We start from the raw sequence: 17583 nt of genomic DNA, 5'->3' as shown, positions 1-17583 counted from the left end.
TTGGAGAGACATAAAATGTACTTAACTCATCTGCTTTTTTTAATTTTTTTTTTTTTATGAATTTAGTACAGGGTCTACAGGGATTACAGGGTCTTACTATGTGGATCAGACTCATAGTGATTCTTCTATTTTCAGACTCCCAAGTGCTGGGATTACAGGCACGCACCACCAAGCCCAGTCTCAATCACCATCTCAGCAAACCCTGTGGGCGGGGCCTACACTACATGCCAGGGATCAAACCCTGGCCGCTGTGCTCTGCCTAAGCAGGTGCTTTAGTCCACTGAGCTATCTGGCCAGCCCTAACCCATCTGCTTTTAAAAACTGAGAATGAAGAATAGGAGCTCTAAGCTGGTGCGGTGGCACATGCTTGTAATCCCTGGAGAGTCTGAGGCAGGGTGGTCATGAGTTTGAGGCCTGGCAACTAGTGAAATGCTGTCTCAGAATAAAGCTGTAGGGATGTGGCTCAGCAGTAGAGCACTTATGCGGAACCTTGGGTACAATCCCCAGTACTATGGGGATGGGAGAGACCAGGAAACATAAGCTTTATTAAAGCTTTTCTACAATAAAGGAAAGGGATGGGCAGAGAAGAGAAAGAGATGTTAACAAGAAAGGAAAGCAAGGTGTCAAGACAGGGAGAAGGAGGCCAGATGGGGAAGGATAAAGCAATGGTGGGACAGAGAATGGCAGAGTGGGGGGCATGGTGGTCAGCACGGAGAGGCTTAGAGGTGGACAGGCTAAAATTAAGAGTGCACCAGAGGTCTGGACTCCAGGTGTACAAAAACCTACCTCAAGTATTGTTAGTGGTGAAGTGCAGAAAGGATCCTTGGAGATCAGGAACGCGACTAGGAGAGCTACTATCACTGTCTGTAGTCAACATCACACTGGGGTTTTAGCTAGTGAAGAGCAGAAGAACAAAGGAAGAAAGAAAACTTACTGTTCATACCTGATCTGTGTGCACAGAAAATCCCAAGGGAAATTTAAAACTTTAGGAAGGTTTCCGGTCATAATCCCAAGGTACAAGAATCATTTGTATTTCTGCATAGAATCACAAATAAAGAGAAATGGAAATGTATAAAATGATGGTTTACAAAAACAAACAAACAAAAACCCTTACCATGTTTTTCTACCTCACTTTCCTGAAGTATAACATTAGGGCCACAGTTACAATAATAAAAATAATAATGGGCATAGTAAAAGCAACTGGAGTTTATTATGTATAGTATCCCAGAAAATATTCTAAATGTTTTCATGGATTCTTACTTTTAACCTTCACAACAACCCTTTAATGATTATTATGAGGACTAAATGAGGTAATGTATGTAAAGCACTTAGCAAATTGCCTTGTACATAGCAAATTCTCAATAAATTTTAGCTCTATAAAAGTAATCATTATTTTAGGGAAAACTTATAGACCTAGTTGTTAGTAGAACTAAGCTGCTGTTCATTTGGCTTAAGATTTGTAGAATAAACAGTCATATAATATCATTTTGAAATTTTAAGTAGCTTATTAATTCATTTATTCATCCAGGCACTGCTCTCAGGCCTAAGAACGCAGTGGGTAAACAAAAATCTATGTCCTGTTGGAACTTATAGTTTCATAGGGGGAACAGAAATTAATCAAGTCTAGAAGTACACAGGCAAGGCATTCTGGGAGCATAAGGCGGGCCTGGAGGACTGGCCCTGGCTACAGAATGAAGGAAGGCTTTGTTGCAAAACTGCCAGCTGAGCCAAGTGCTGAAGGCTAAGTGGACCTGAGGGCGAGGGGAGGACATTGTTCCTCACACAGCAAGCTGTCTGTGTGAAGGACGGGAGCTTGTGAGAGGAGGGGGAGCCTGGCGTGTTACAGGAGCTGACGGCAGTGTCTGAGGGACTGGAGCTCAGAGGCCTGGGAGAGGGTTGTCCTAGGAGCTGTGGCGGCAGAGGGGGACAGAGGACAGGTCATTACAGGCTTGGGAGCCTGCTCAACATTTTGGCACTCCTCTTAGGGACAGTGCCATCCACTGCAGGGTTTTGTGAACAGGAGTGCTGTGCTCAGAGGTGTTCTAAGTATTTCGACATTGAGGAGGCCACTCCTGTTGTCCAGGGAGGTACAAAAGTAGGTTAGGCCAGGGCACATCCACGCAGAGAATTAGCAGGTGTTTCTGAGAGGTGTTTAAGGCAGTAATGATGGGACTTGGCATTGGCTTGGGTGAGGGGGATGGGCCCTCCACTGATGTCTCCTTCCTAGGGTCTCACTTGCAGAGCCGAGTGACTAGGAGTGACATTACTGAGATGAACATAGTCTTTCATCACCACGAAATAGCTTTGTTGATTTTATGTTGAAACTTGAGAATGCATTTTAAGTGTTCATTTTCCTTGGGAAACATGAATGTCTTACACATGGGCAAAGGACAGATTGAGGACAGATTCTTCAGATTTGAAGAATTTAGATGTGCTTACTCCTAGTTTTCTATTATTATTATTATTATTATTATTATTATTATTATTATTTTGTATTTTAGGGAAGGATCTACAGGATGTTCCAGGTCTCACTACTAGATCAGACTCATAGTGACCTGCTTGTTTACGGTCTACCAAGAGCTGGGATTACAGGCGTGTGCTGCCACCCCGCCAAGTCTCAAATGCCATCTCAGCATGCTAGTTTTCTTTTTTGATTTAAAAGTAGTTGAGTTGTTATATGTTTAGTTTTTTTTTCTTAAAGGACAGAGTTAGCAAATTTATACGTTTGTGAAAGTTACATTTAGACACTGAGCGTGGCGTTATATGGCCATAATCCCAACTACTCAGGAGACTGAGGCAGGGAGATCATAAGTTTGACCTCAGCCTAGGTCACTTAATAAGACCCTGAGTTAAAAAGCAAAGCAAAAGCACTTAGAACCTCCTATAGTCAGTCTCTTGCCTTTGCCTCTGTCAAGTGTTTTTTTTTAATCCGAACAACTGAATAGATTCAGGGCTGATCCTGTGCCTTCAACTTCATTGCATTAACCTTTTAAGTCCTTCTTACATCTCCAAACATTAGATGTGAGAAAAGAACTTTTGAAGTTGGAACATTTTCACCTCATCCAGGGATTGTACAGACTGGGCCATGTTAAGTGCTGCTCTTGAACTTCTCTGGCTTGCGATATCTCTGGCAGGTACACCACAGCTAGAAAAGATCTACAGGTGTTTTGTTTAAAGCCTTCATCGTATGCTGCTGGTGGCTGAAATTTATGACCAAGTCTATGAGAGGCCCTGGAGTTCACCCACTTTCCCCTGGCCTGGTTGGGACTTCTGAGCTTTGCCATCCTGTCAGAGAAGAAGCTCTGAGGGAGATCAGTTTGAGTCTTGATCTCTTGCCTCTTTTACATAGGAAAGGACTCCTTGGAAGGAATTGACACTACTTGTAATTTACAGTGGTACCTAAGTTTCTGAGCTTCTTTCCACGATTCTGGTCGCAAACTGAATGGATAATATTATAATTTGTGTTTGAATGTGCCCCCAAAGCCTCATGTGGTCATGAGGATGGGCTTTTTTGAGACAGCTGAATTTATTTATTTATTATTTATTATTTATATGTATTTGGTACAGGGTCTCACTATGAAGCTCAGACTTATAGTGCTTCTCTTGTTTTCAGCCACCCCAGCTGGGATTATAGGCATGTACCACCATGCCTGGTCTCTGTGGCTGGCTCAGTGCGCCCAGCGGTGGGACCAGTGTGGCATGTGATACTGCCCTGCGCTTGCCTAAGTAGGCACTTAGTTGGCTGAGCTATCTCTCTGGCCTGAGACAGCTGAATCTAGAGTTTGTGACTGGTTCATTGTCTAGGATGGGTGTGGTGATACGAGTGTTACACCACCCCACGGTGGATAGCCTGCATATACTATCAGGGAGGGAAAGAGGGTTGGCTCCCCCTTTTGCTCTTGTTGCTTTCGGTATCTTCCCCTACCACTAACTGTTGCCCCTCTGCCGTGTCACAGAGCCAGCTGATTATGGATTGAAACCTCTGCAAAATGTGAGCTAAATAAACCTATCCACCCATAATTTTAGGCATCAGACATTTTGTCTCAGCAGTGAGAGAAAAGTAAGACAGATGTAGGGCAGGGGAGATGGCTCAGTGGAATAAGCACTTCCCTGGCAAGTGCAAGGGCCTGAGTTCAATCCCCGGTTTCCACAAAAAAAAAAAAAAGTAAGACAGATGAAACCTGAGTCAAAGTCCTACTGGTCCACTCTCTGCTTAAGGACAGGACCAGAGGCAGGGCCTATGGCTGGTAGTGTGCTTACACCTCAGGTCAGATGGTAGGTCTCTCTTGCTTTTTCTCTAGTAAACACGCACATATGCACACAAACGTGCACTCATGCACACCAGTGTCCTCAGCCCACTCTGGCATATTGTAGCAGCCTCCTTGGTGTCAGGAACTGGGACAGGACTTCATGTCTTGACTGAATTCTGGGCACCAACTACACTCAGAGGTGAGAGGGGAATCTGCAGGATTTTTTTTTTTTTTTTTTTTTTTCTCCAAATGCCTTCAGGGCAGGTTTGGCTGGCTTGAGTTGTGGGGATTGAACCACAGCAACCTGAGCCTGACTGCTTTGTTGAAGCAGCCACTTAAAGAACTGAGCTAAGGGGCAGGCCCCCAGGAATCTGAATATTAAAGTTCTTATAGACTGGTCTCCCCTATTCCTCCCGCCATCCCCAACTAACAGCCTGCTTCTATTCCTGTTTCTGCTTTTGTAGCATTCCACCTCAGTGAGCATCATGGGCTTTTCCAACTCTCTGGAGATGGAGTTGTCGTCCACCAGGCTGGCGAGGACCCTAGAGCCGCAGGTCCAGAGCGTGAGCAGTCTGGCAGCTGGTGCCCATCAGGCAGTGCCAAGTGTGCTGAGTGGCCCCCCACACCCTGTGGCCAGCATTACAAGTATTCAAACTCACACCATGCCCAGCCTGACCACCAGTCACCTACAGGCTGTGCCAGGCCTTGTGCGTGGCACCTTCCAGTCCATGCCCAACCTGATGAGTGATTCACCCCATGTCATCACGACCCTAGCAAGTGATCACACTCAGGCTGGGCTGAGTCTCATATCTGGTCACATTCAGGCTGTGCCAAGTCTGGGGACATGTCCTTTGCAGAACATGCCCCCAGTATCTGACATGCAGCTGGAAACTGGGTCCAGGTCCAGTCCTGGCTGTAGCAGAACTTCTGAGAGCCTGTGCCCCAAGGATGGGGCCGATTCCTCCCTGGAGAACTCCCTATGTAAGGTAAGTCTCAGGAAGATGCCAGCCAACTTCCTCTGCTTATCACTGAGCAAAAGTTTGGCTGCTGAAGGCCTCATTCAGGCCTTAGCTTAATAGCTCTGAGACCACTGATGGCAGATGTGTTTGATTTCTTTGATTCTTATTATTGATCTTTCACTTTTGAAAGATGGAAAGTGAAGATTCCACTCGCATCATTGACGCAGTGCGACAAGGCCCCACAGTCCCTGGCTTGGATGCTCCAAAGGACTTGGGTATTTCCTCAGAACTAGAAGAGCCAATTAATCTTTCTGTGAAAAAACCTCTACCAGCACCAGTGGTCAGCGCCCCTACAGCTCTGCAGCAGTATCGGAACCCAAAAGGTGAGATGCGAGTAAGCAACTGTCTTTTGTGTTGACCAGACTTGAGCAGGTGGCCTCAGTAGTTACAGGTGAGACAGAAGCCAGCAGACAGGCCTGCAGGGTAGGCAGTCCCTGCTTCTAGCTAAGGCTAAGCACATGTCTCTCCCCTCCTCTGACTACCACTACTCTGTCTCCCTCACCATGGCCAGGTCGGGTCCATGTTGCTTCCTGGATGTATTCCCCATGCAGAGTCCTGTTGTATGTAAGGCGAGATAAAGAATTCACCCCATGAGGGCTAGCCTGGGAAAAATATTATAGGTAAAAAGCATGCCTAATATTGGAATCAGGCAGATCTGTGAGACCGCACACTCTGTATTTTTATTTGATGTTATTTCAGGGATGAAATAACATCCCTGAAATGGTTTCTTTCTATGTAACTAAGACTAGTTAGACTGACTTCAAAGGCTCCTGGAAGAAGTAACTAGTTGAATCACATAATAACTTATTTGTAGTAACAAGAATTTACCTTGTACCCACACAGATAATTTCAACTTGTGTTGTGCTTCGTAGTAAATGGAATTTGGGCCATTGAGATTTGGCTTTGGTCTTCTCAGCGACCCATACCCCTTCTCACACTGAGCTAGGCTAAGGTTTGCTTCTGAGGGAGGCGGGGACCAATTGGGGGGTTAGAAGTTGGATAGCTATTGATTATAATTTGTGATTATCAGCCTATTTTTCATACATTTAATAAATGGACACAAAAGAAACAATTTTTCTCCTTTTCTCCCTCATACTGATTGAGGAAGCACTGTAATAGTATTGGTTTTTATTATACACAATAACATAATCCTTTTTTATGCATTAAATTACATTTTTGGGGGGCTCTGCCCACATAAAAATGCAAGGGTAGTACCTGGTGCTGTGGGGTGCAAAATCAATGCCAGCTCCTCCTTTTCCCACCACTGCTCCCTGCCCATCCTCATGGGCTGTGTGTGCGCAGGAGGCCTCCTTGCAGCTCCGGTCCACAGAGTGGGAGCTGGGTTCTAAGGCCTTGGTGGAATCCCAGAGCATGGATGAAAAGGCTGAGACTACACAGAACCCAGAAACCCTGTGGGCTTCTCAGAGCCCACAGCATGAGCATGCAGGGAACAAGTGATTTCTGGGCCCATTTTGAAGATGAGAAGCTGGCCTCTCAGTACCTAACCTAACACTCACATGTGAGTAGCCTCTGAGTGTCATCTGTGCACGTTTTATAAAAGGATGGCCTTCCTCTTCTTTTGGGAAGCAGGCAAGCCTTTGCCACCACTGTAGATAATAAGGGTGTGACAGGTGTGTGGCCAAAGGTGTGAAGAGCAGATGGGAGTGGAAGGCAGGGGTGACTGGGTATGCTGTCACAGATGCATGTCACAGGAAATTTATTTGTTTCTTTGCTTCAGAGTATGAGAACTTTGATCAAGGAGTCCTAGAATTGGATACAAAGGAAAACCAGAGCATCGGGTAAGAGACTCTTGGCAACCTCGCCTCTCATGCCCAATTGCATGCCCTGCGAGGTTGGCATGAGAAGAAGCTTCTTTGATGACCCAACCAGAGTTTCTTTACTGGATTTCTTCCAAGTGTGCGATTAGGAAGCCCTTCCCTCCCGGGCAGGGTAGGAAGCAGAACCTTGCCTGCATCTGTCTTTTTTAGCTCCAGACCATCTAGAGGGCCATGTGGTTGGCTGTCCAAGATGTCCTTGCTCCCACATGGTGACACAGGCATACACTCTGTGCACAGTCCCCACACTTCAGGAGCCCCTTTCTTTGATCAGTGACTGTATCAGAGGGCTTCCTAGTATCTGGCAGGGCTGTCCAGGCATAGCTGGTAAGAGGGCACGTTGTGGACCTATTCAGGGTCCAAATGAGGAGATCTTGAGTAGTTATCAAATGGTAGGATCCTAGATGAGCCTTAGTTAGGGATTGAGGCAAGGGTGGCTCCCTCTGAGACCTAGGATACCTCTCTTATCACAGGACCTTCAGTAGTGATCCCAAGATCCCCTATGTGCGACTGGAGCGACTTAAGATCTGTGCTGCCTCCTCGGGAGAGATGCCTGTGTTCAAGCTGAAGCCCCAGAAGAACGATCAGGATGGGAGCTTCTTGCTGGTCATTGAGTGTGGGACTGAGTCCTCCAGCATGACCATTAAGGTACCTCTTTGCTTGGCCTTGGCCTTGAACTTTGGCCCAGCTGAGGAGCTTTTCCTGTTTCTCTGCTACTGACAGAATTCTAGCTTTAGGGCCTATCCTGAGTGAGTGGGGTTGTAGCTTGGCTAGACTTTGACCTCATGGAAAGGGGCCTATGGGATGCTCAGCTTGAGTGTCCTCTGCTGTGTGGGAGCTGGCTGGATTGTGATCCTGGGTGAGTGTTTCTCACAGTAAGTGCTCAGGGCCTGCCCCTCCCCCCATGCAGCCCTCAGCCACTCATCACTGCTGTGCCCTGACTGCTCAGACTCACCTCTTCCCTAAGGTCAGCCAGGATAATGTGCCTGATGCCATCCAGGCCCCAGGTCTCGGGGGAAGAAAGGTTACTGTCACTTCTCTGGCTGGGCAGCGGCCACCAGAGGTGGAAGGTGCATCTCCTGAAGAACACAAGCTCATTCCTCGAACTCCTGGAGCCAAGAAAGGTCCCCCAGTCCCGATAGAGAATGAGGACTTCTGTGCCGTGTGTCTCAATGGTGGGGAGCTGCTGTGCTGTGATCGCTGCCCCAAAGTGTTTCACCTCTCCTGCCATGTGCCAGCCCTGCTCAGCTTTCCGGGGTGAGTCATGCCGTCCAGGTGGGCATCTGGCTAGACAGATTGTATTATTATTCCAAGCTGTGTCCACAGAGCCCCAGGGTGGGTTCGCTCCCTCTTCTGGGCCTGTGTGACGTGTAGTCTGTGAGGGATGGGGCCCACAGCTGTGCGCCTTCTGCACATGGGCCGGTGCATGTTGGAAATTTGCTTGGCTCCCGCTTGTCTTCTGTTCTCAGCTTCCTGTCCAGAGATTTGTCCCACTGCCCCTGCTTTATGCTCCCCCTACCTGCTATTTTTTGGGGGATTTACTAAATCTGGAATTTACTGACTTTCTTTTAAGCTTGTGGTTAGGAAGCCACTCCCTCCAGAGCGGGGCTAGAGGTGCCATTGCCCCCAGGGCCTGTGTCAAGGCAGGGGGACAGCCAAGGTGCTCTGGGCAATGTGCTGAAGCCTACCATGGCCTCACTTACTCGTGCAGGGGAGAGTGGGTGTGCACCTTGTGCTGCAGCCTGACGCAGCCTGAGATGGAGTACGACTGCGAGAATGCCCGCTACACCCAGCCTGGGGTGCGAGCACCTCCTGGCCTGAGCCTATGCGACCAGAAGGTATGGAGAAGTCTCCTGAAGCAAGCTTTGCTGACTGGGGCAGCTGCATGTGTCCAGAGGGGCTGAGAGGCCTTTCTGGTGGCTGTCTTCTAGGCTGGGCCTGATGACTAGTCCCATGGGAACTGTGATTTTCCTTCTTGTATTAATTCTCTGGCCTGGGAACCTGCACTGTGCCTTAGTTAGTGGCTGATACCCTGTGGGACAGGCAGTTATCAACTATGCATAAATCATGTTTAGGTCCTGTTGAAGGATGGGGTGTGGTGGTGGTGGGAGGACAAAAATGACACCATTGCCAATTCTGATTTCTGCAGAAGTGTGAGAAGCTGGTTCTGTCCTTGTGTTGCAACAGCCTCAGCCTACCCTTCCATGAACCTGTCAGCCCCCTGGTAAGGAAAGCTTCACTCTTTCTGCCTGCTACCATCCTAACTGCTCAGGGAGCCCAGGCCAGTGATGGCGAACCTTTAGAGCTTTCAATGATACACACAGCCCACTGTGGTACATGTGCCATAGGTTCACCACCACTGGGCTTTCCATGGGACAGGATCATAGTGGTGCCCACGGTGGGTGCAGGGAATAGCTGCTGGAAGTAGTGAGAGTTTAATTTGCGGATGGTCCAAGGGACCCATCTCCCCTCCTCTTTTCCTCCACCATAACTGCTACTGCACAAACCTGACCTGTCAAATGATGCCTCCTCTTTTCCCTGTCTTTATCTTCCTCCATTTTTAAAAATTTCTGCTCTTTCTCACTCTTTCTTCTGTTCTTTCATTTATATTCCAACTTGTCTTCCATCTCTGCTCCCTTCTTATTTATACCTACACATTTTTTTCCCCTCCTCTTTCATTTCCACCCCTTCTCTCCTTTCCCAAGGCCCGGCATTATTACCAGATTATCAAAAGGCCCATGGATCTGTCAATCATCCGAAGGAAGCTGCAAAAGAAAGACCCAGCTCACTACACCACCCCAGAGGAGGTGGTGTCAGATGTGCGCCTCATGTTCTGGAACTGTGCTAAGTTCAATTATGTACGTCTTGCCTGTTATCCCTCCCTCCTGTTGCCCTCTCAGTGACCTAAGACTGTCATGGCTGGATAGGAGTGAGGGGGAGGGTCAGGAGTCCAATTTGGTCCTGGGCTTCCAGGAGGACCTGAGAACAGAGTCCTAGGGTCCACTGTGGTGAATATTTATTTATTGATATATTTTTATTTTTGTGGTGGGAAAAAAATAGTCTCGGGAAGGTAGGGAGACCCTTGGGGCTGGCCACCCGTGGATATTTATTTATCTAAGTCACTTCTGCTTTAGGAGCTGCCACCAAACATGTTATCCAGAGCTCTAGGAGAACGTGCCAAGTTCTAGCCATCCCAGGATGAGATCTCAGGATGGTCCAGCCAGGCTTTGTGGTTTCTATATAGCTTTTGAGAGAAGGGCCTGGAAGAAAGGAGCTGATTGAAGCAGGCCAGACAGGCAGTGTTTTCTTCCCCATCAGCCTGACTCGGAGGTCGCAGAGGCTGGCCGCTGCCTGGAGGTGTTCTTTGAGGGCTGGCTGAAGGAGATCTACCCAGAGAAACGGTTTGCCCAGCCAAGGCTAGAGGACTCAGACTCCGAGGAGCTGTCTAATGAGAGTGGATGTTCCACCCCTCAGGGCTTCCCATGGCCCCCCTACATGCAGGAAGGCATCCAGCCCAAGAGGCGGCGACGACACATGGTAAAGAGTTGCTACCAGCTGGCAGACAGGAGAGTGGTGATTGGGTAGGAGAAAGCCCTGAATAGCACATTTAGGGCAGCCCCATGTGAAGCTGCTTGGCTGGCATGAGGGACACTGGTGACAATGAACCTTTGTGTCCAACCCCTTAGCCTCTAGGGAAAGCAGGGCATAGTTCACCAACTCCAGTTACCAGTGAGGCTTGGAATGCAGAGAGGTGCATGTGACCTGTCCAGGGTCATCCAGAAAATTAACAATGGAACCAGGGTGAGGAGCCCTTGGAACTAGTTATTGACACTGTGATTGTTATGTTCATAAGAAGAGACATACCTGGTCTTAGCGCCTGATCTTTGTCCGGGTTTCAGGAAGAAAAGATTTTTGAGCCTGTTGGGAAGGAAGAAGAAGTATTGCTTGCAGTAGAGAAAACTCCTGTGGCCCCATCTGTATAGAGCTGAAGCATTAATTCTATGCTATTAAATCACACGGAAATGTATTGCCTGCTTCCTACGCGCTAAGGCCAGACCAAGCATTCCCAGATATTTACGATACTTAGCATACCATGTGTAGTTCTCCATGAGTCTTGTTGTTGGATTTCTGGGGTACAATAAAACACTTTGACTTTGGAAAATCCCAGTCTCGACATTGGTTTTTTTGTGTGTTAATAAATCCTACCTTTGCCTGTTCTAATTCCAAACATATGAATGTTTTTCTTCTAGGAAAATGAAAAAGCAAAGAGGATGTCTTTCCGCTTGGCGAACAGCATCTCACAGGTGTGAGAGCTGGAAGGAGACAGAGCACTCTGGTGGCTGGTGTCCCATTCTGCGGACCATTCCTCCCCATCCTTCAACTTATCCTCTTCAGAATGTGGCTGTGAGACGAGTCTCCTCGAGCTGCGCAGAGCTCTTCCTTGCCATTTACATTGACAGCATTTCTTTGGGAGTCACAGTGCATCCACTGCAGAGGAGATTTCATTAATAAACAGGAAAGAGGGAGGTCTTCCTTACTTGCCAGAGTAATCATATTACATATCCTGCCTGGTCGGGCTCTGGAGGACCTAACATTTTGGTGAATTCTGCTGCTGAGGAAAGCAGACCTTTCTCAGATTTTATTGGCCAGAGCTCAGGAGCAGTGTATGTATCTGAACTCCTCCTGGCACAGACGTGGGAGAAGAAGGGAGTGAGGTTTGGACATGTGGTTGGCCTGTGATCCCTGGCCCAGCACAGCCAAAGACTGCCACTGTTTACCATTGCTTGTCCTGTTGGGACAGAGTGCCTGCCTGGGCAGAATAATGGAGGCTTCTAGAGGCCATAGGTCTCGATTGGTGCCTATTTGGTTCTAACGGTTTCCAGGGTATTTGTTTTTCATAGTTCCTTTCCTGAGGTTGGCTTAGGTGGCTGCCATGAAAGTCCTCTGGATGGAATGGCATTTTCACCGGAGCTGGGTGGCTGTGCAGTGTGCACCTGCATCTTGTGGCTCAGATTTCACTTGCATTACGATGTCAACTTCAGAGTCTGCCTTCTGTGCCCCTTACTTTGGGCTAATAGCACTTTTTTGGTGTCAAAACCTATCTTCCTAGAAGTGATTGTTGTGTTTGTCTGTGGCCACCCCTTTCTCATTCCTATTCAGATATCTGGACTGTGTGTTCTCCTGGGGAAAACTGGGAAGCAGCCCCTGCCTGCTTCAGGCACAGAGTTCTCTGGGCACAAGAGTGATCCAGAACAGCTCACTCTGCTGGGGCCTCTCCTGCTCAGAGATTCTGTTCTTCACCTATCCAAGTTAGCAGAGCCAAAGATCAGAAGCAAGTGCCCTCACCTGCCTGCCTGCAGGCTGTCCACAGCCCAGGAAAAGCCCACACTTTGCTGGCATCCTTTTATATAGGAGGTTGGAGATGGCCAGAGGGACCAGCAGTAGCCTAGGCATTCCTGGGGGAAGTGCTGTCAAGGGTGGAGAAAAAAAAGAACAAGAGGTGAGAAATTAGTGTCCTTTGGTGAGAAGCAATTTCAGGACTTTAGCTCTCTTAGAAGGTAGGAAGAAACATTTGGAAGACATGGGAATAGGAGCTCAAGGCCGCACTGCAAATGCGCCTTCAGGGTCCCTGTGGGCTAAGGACAGAAAATGGGGGACAGGCCTTCTCCCAGGCAAGGATTGGATTGAGAAGAGACCTATTGCTGATACTGCCAGGGGAGTTATGGGCCAGGCATTTCAGTGGCCTGGCCTGCAGACAGCTTTTCTAGGTCCTATCACAGCATGGCCAGTTTCAGGGAAGTCTTGGATTATGGCTTTGTTTTTATGGAAAGATGCAGCTTAAGGATGTTCTCGTTTATAAGACCTTCATAAATGAGCAATTAAAAAAAAATCAGAAAAAATTTCTTCTTTCCTGGATGGCACTACTCTCATCCTTCTCATCCAGGTTGACCGATCTGCACTTCACAGAAATGTTGCCATTGACTTACCATTCTTTTAGCAGCAGTTGCTAAGCTTTCCTAAGTAGATTGGTTTCCCTAATTTTGCCTTCTTGTTTGGGGTAACCAAGTAATCATTGTAATCTTCAGGCAAGTGGTCTTCAGGGGATCTCTGGAGTCAGGCCTTAATCTCTGGGGTTCATGTGACTTTCTGGTTTGGACTCTGGCCACTTCCCTTTCAGTTGTTGAGTTTTCTCTCTAGTTGGCCTGGCAAGATTCCTTCTGTACTTACCTCATTAATTCCTGTCCTCGGCTCTCTTTCCTTCATGATCCACATTTCAGTTACCCCTGAGTGAGCATCATGTTCCTGGGCATTAAAAAGCCTCAGGGAGGCTGTGACAGGCTCAAATTTGACTGATATGATTCCATACAACCAGCTGGAGACCACAAATGGGAAAGAGAAAGACCTGATTAGAAGTTTGACTTCCTTACTCTCCCAGTAAGGCTCCCAGTTTGGGTGTGGCCTGTTGGACTCAAGGGTCAGCTGCTGGGCCTGGGGATCTTAGCGATATGGTGGAGTCCCATGTTCTTTCTGGTCTGAGACTCCACACTGAATGGCTCCCATTAGGCACCTGAGAAGGGAGATGGGAAGCAAGGATACCTTCCAAGGGTACCCTGGCCCACTGGTTATCCCATGGTGTTACCTTTTCCCTGGGTTTCCCTAAATACTTAATACCAATTTTTTAGTCATAGCTTTGTTTTATTTTGTTTCTGCATGCAGAATATATAACACAACTTTATATAAATTAAAAAAAATCCTGCTTACCAAGTAGTAAGTTGTTCTTTGATGCCATTTATGGTGATCTGACATTCTTATTCCCATAGTGGTCCCATTTTGAAGTCAGTTAAGCTCTTTAGCTTTTGGCAATGTCATGCCACAGAAATATAGTGCATACTGGGTTCTCATGGTATAGCATGTTGAGCCTTCGAAGAGAAGTTGGCTCTTGGCTGTGATTAGAAATGGGATAGTGGTGTGCCTTTAGTTGATGCAGAAGGGATTTTAATGCAGAATCCAGTGCAGACTCAGACTGAACTTGCAAAGCATTCTTCTGCAGACTGTGAGTTAGCTGACCCTGCCTGAGTCCTAGCAGTAGCTAACTGCACACCCTGACAGTAGTAACCCCTTTGCTGAGCAGAGCCTCCTTAGGCTAGACTGCTCCAGTCAGTCCTACCATCAACCCAGGAGACTCTGGCTTCTGGTACCTATTTCTAGCAACAGGTCTTTGCCTGGATCCTTATACTTAAGCCTCTCCTTGTTTGTTCCTGTCTCACATCATGGGATCACCCACTGCTCTCATGAGCTGAGCCTTTGATCCTGTCATCCATGGCCACCTCCTGTGCTTCCTTCTCTGCTGCCACACTCACTACTGCTGAAATTGTCTGCTTCTTTAGTCCATTTCCACAACCTCATCTCTCTCTCTCCTAAACTCTTGGTCTTCTGAGCTTCTCCCTCTTTCCAGCCTGAGCTCAGGGTCCATCACCAGGAATTCCGATCAGCATCCTGAACTTCCCCATCCTCTCTATCTTTTGCTGAGACTATCAACCCTTCTTCACTCTCTTCATCGGCCTATTTCCTGCTCCTTCTTCCTTACTTCTAAGGAAGACAGATTCATAGTTGACAGGCTCAGTATTGATTGAAAAATCTTTAAGGTATTGTTGCTCTTTTTTCTTATCGGTGCCCTTCATCTCTGCTTTCAGAAATGGCTGATTTCCTTGTCTACTTCACAGAAGAGAGCTCCTAAAACAAGAGCTTCCTTGCCCACCTCTCTCCCCGCCATTGACCTGTGTCTGCGTCTTTCTCCTCTCCACCCCTCTTGCTCTTGGTTAGTTTTCTATGTCTTGAATCTTGCTGTCTGCCCACCACAGCTTGACTCCCTCCCTTATGCCTCTGCTCCAGTTCCTGGGAGCTTCAGCCTCCTTCTCCATTAGTTATCTTGACATAGCCTGCAAGCAACCAAAGCTCTCTTAAGGTTAAAATAAAATATTTTAGAGTCTATTGTCCCTTACCATTTTTTCATGTCAGTCAAGTTTAGTTTAAAAATAGTCTTTTTTGTTGTTGATTTTTTTCAGGTACTCTTCAGATGTCTATAATTTTGCATAAAAGTCACCAGTGACCACCCAGTTGCCAAATCAAAGGAATCCTTTTCGGTCCTCAACTGCCTTCAGCTGTCCTTAGCATTTCACCCCAAGCACCACTCACTCTGTGAAATACCCTTTGCACTTGCTTTCAGGATTCCATGTGTCACTGGATTGTCCTCAGTTCTCTAAGATCCACAGACTTAGCCTAGACAAGGGGCATGTGTGTGGCTGTCTGCAGTTTCTCCTCTCTGGGAATTGGATAGGCAGAAAGAATCAGAGCTGCTCTGATCCCTACCCTCCATGTCTATTTTCCTCCCTGACTCAGTTCATCTCCTGCCAAGCATGTGTATGAGCTCCTACTGGGGTGGTGGGGGCAGTCTCTGTGAGGCCTTTGCCCTGTTTCTTCCAGTTCAACACATACTGCATTGTAGCCATTTGCTTTGGCTCCATTTCCATCAGCCTAAGAGGGTGGATAGACCTTTATAATATCCAAATCATAGTCTGGCTAAAGTACATTACCTGGTAGGCAATGCATCAGCATATTTTCACACTGGCTAGAACATGTACTGTTGGGAGGCCAGGATCATGGTAAAACATGGTTTTGTTCATGATTCAGTGCTTCAACCAGAAGGGGACTCCTGGAAGGGGTGCATACCTCCCATTGATAACATTCTGATAGGGTGGTGACTGGGGACCGCTGTAGTCATCACTTACCTGAGCTTAGCTGGGGTCATAACTCCCTTTTGCCGGGTCTTCCCCATTTAGGCAGATCATCATCACCTGCTTGCTCCAGATGGAGCCAGATGTTGCGTACTTGGAGGTAAGGATGTATGGTAGGAATATGTCTCATTGGAGAGTCTGAACACCTCAATTTTGGCTTTGCTAATTATGGGCTGTTTGACCTTAGTCTTGGTTTCCTTTTCTATAGAGTTGGGATGCGGGTGGCTGAGAACAGTGACCTCTCAGAGACTCCTCAGCCCTAAAGATCATAACTGGCTCTCAGGCCACACAGGAATTATGGAACTTGAGATGTGGGACACAGCTAGTGGTATCCTGATCAGGGCATGGAAAAGGATTCATGGGCCAAATGGAGCTGCTTCGAGGAACGTCCTCATCAGTTGGTGCTGTTTCTTGAGCCATATGCCCATTCCTCAAGATGTACCCTTCTTGGACATCTAGGTTGAGTTCCTCATAGACCTCTTCTAGATGTGGCCATTGGGTCCAAAGTGGCTAGGGATATGAGGGAAGAATATTGTAAGGGGAAGTATAACTGATTTTAAAAGGATCTACACATTTAAGAATAAAAACCAGTACATTTCTTTACCAGCAATTGTATTCCAGAGTGTTTTTCAGTGACGATCATTGAACCTACTGCATGATGTTTTTTAAATTCTGGATTCTGCTGTTGTTAAGGACACAGGGTGGGTGAGTCTTTCCCTCTAGGGAACACTACAGCTCTCTATCTTACTGTGGGAGTATAAGCTTTTCTTCACAATGCAAGCAACAAGTCTGAGGTGGAAGGAGGGGAAAAGCATCCTGTGAACACCTTCCACTCTCAGGTGCTAAACACTTCAAGAAGGGCCTTTCTATTGTGGTGGCCTCAAGTTTCCTGTTCCTAGCTCTCCTTTCTACTCATTCTGTGCTAGTGATTTCTAGCCATTTCTGTGAGGCAATTTGTAAGAGATATAAAGAATATTTGTTATTCATGTGGGCTAACTAGACTAGAATCTTGATTTCTCAGTGTCCCTTAGAGATAGAGTGGCAGGTCTACTGATAGTGAGAAACAAAAACCCCACAACCCCCCCCCCCCACAGAAGCTTCTCTCTTGTGACAAGTTAGTTACGAGGAGGTGGGGTTTCCATGGCAGCAGTAGCAGCAGTACAGGTAAAGCACCTGGTGCCTGATGCCAGTCATAGTTTCTTCAGCAGCCTGGTTGTGCACATGACTTCAAGGATTGCTCCTGGCTGCGTAACTCTGAACTTGATTCTCTGGTTCTCCTGATGGTTCTGTGAACTACCTAAAGAATCTTTTAACAAACTCCTTTCCTGCTTAGTTGAATTGATGTCTGTTACTTGCAACTAAGCCTCCTAATGCAGAAGAGTTGAGATAATTTGATAAGCATCATAGCCCCCTCTCCTGAGCTTCAGACTGACATCCTGTGGTCTACTGGATGCTTGGATGTCTCAGTGTGTTGCCTGGAACAGCAACCAGCCCCAAGTCCCCTTAATATATTCTTCCTCTTGCATTCCCCACCTCAGCAGCCAGCCACAGAGGAAGGAAACCAGGAAATATGGTGTCAAAGAAGCCAAGGAAATTTGTGTCTCAAAAATGAATGATCGGGGCTGGTGAGATGGCTCAGTGGTCTAAAGCACCTACTTAGAATAAGCAAAGCACAGGGACCATG

General features: G+C 47.2%; 1 protein-coding gene across 2 annotated transcripts in view; it reads left to right on the top strand.

Annotated features, from left to right (window-relative positions):
• Trim66 (tripartite motif containing 66) overlaps nt 1–11483 on the top strand; it is a 46907-nt gene extending 35424 nt beyond the window's left edge. Inside the window, exons 11-20 of one of the 2 annotated variants that reach the window (XM_004647335.2) lie at nt 4715–5236; nt 5400–5592; nt 7008–7068; nt 7578–7752; nt 8072–8361; nt 8816–8942; nt 9254–9328; nt 9810–9962; nt 10423–10641; nt 11355–11483. In XM_004647335.2, coding sequence (XP_004647392.1) covers nt 4715–5236; nt 5400–5592; nt 7008–7068; nt 7578–7752; nt 8072–8361; nt 8816–8942; nt 9254–9328; nt 9810–9962; nt 10423–10641; nt 11355–11414 — 1875 coding nt within the window. In that variant the 3' untranslated portion in view covers nt 11415–11483. Of the gene's footprint in view, nt 1–4714; nt 5241–5399; nt 5593–7007; nt 7069–7577; nt 7753–8071; nt 8362–8815; nt 8943–9253; nt 9329–9809; nt 9963–10422; nt 10642–11354 lie in introns of both variants that reach the window. The other variant, XM_004647334.2, reaches the window with a different exon arrangement.
• The last annotated feature ends 6100 nt before the right edge of the window (nt 11484–17583 follow it).

The sequence above is a fragment of the Octodon degus genome, unplaced genomic scaffold (genome assembly GCF_000260255.1).
Source record: "Octodon degus isolate 3935 unplaced genomic scaffold, OctDeg1.0 scaffold00302, whole genome shotgun sequence".
NCBI classification, from domain to species: Eukaryota; Metazoa; Chordata; class Mammalia; order Rodentia; family Octodontidae; genus Octodon; species Octodon degus.
Note: the sequence above shows the minus strand (reverse complement) of the source record. Positions and strands in the feature narration are given on the sequence as shown.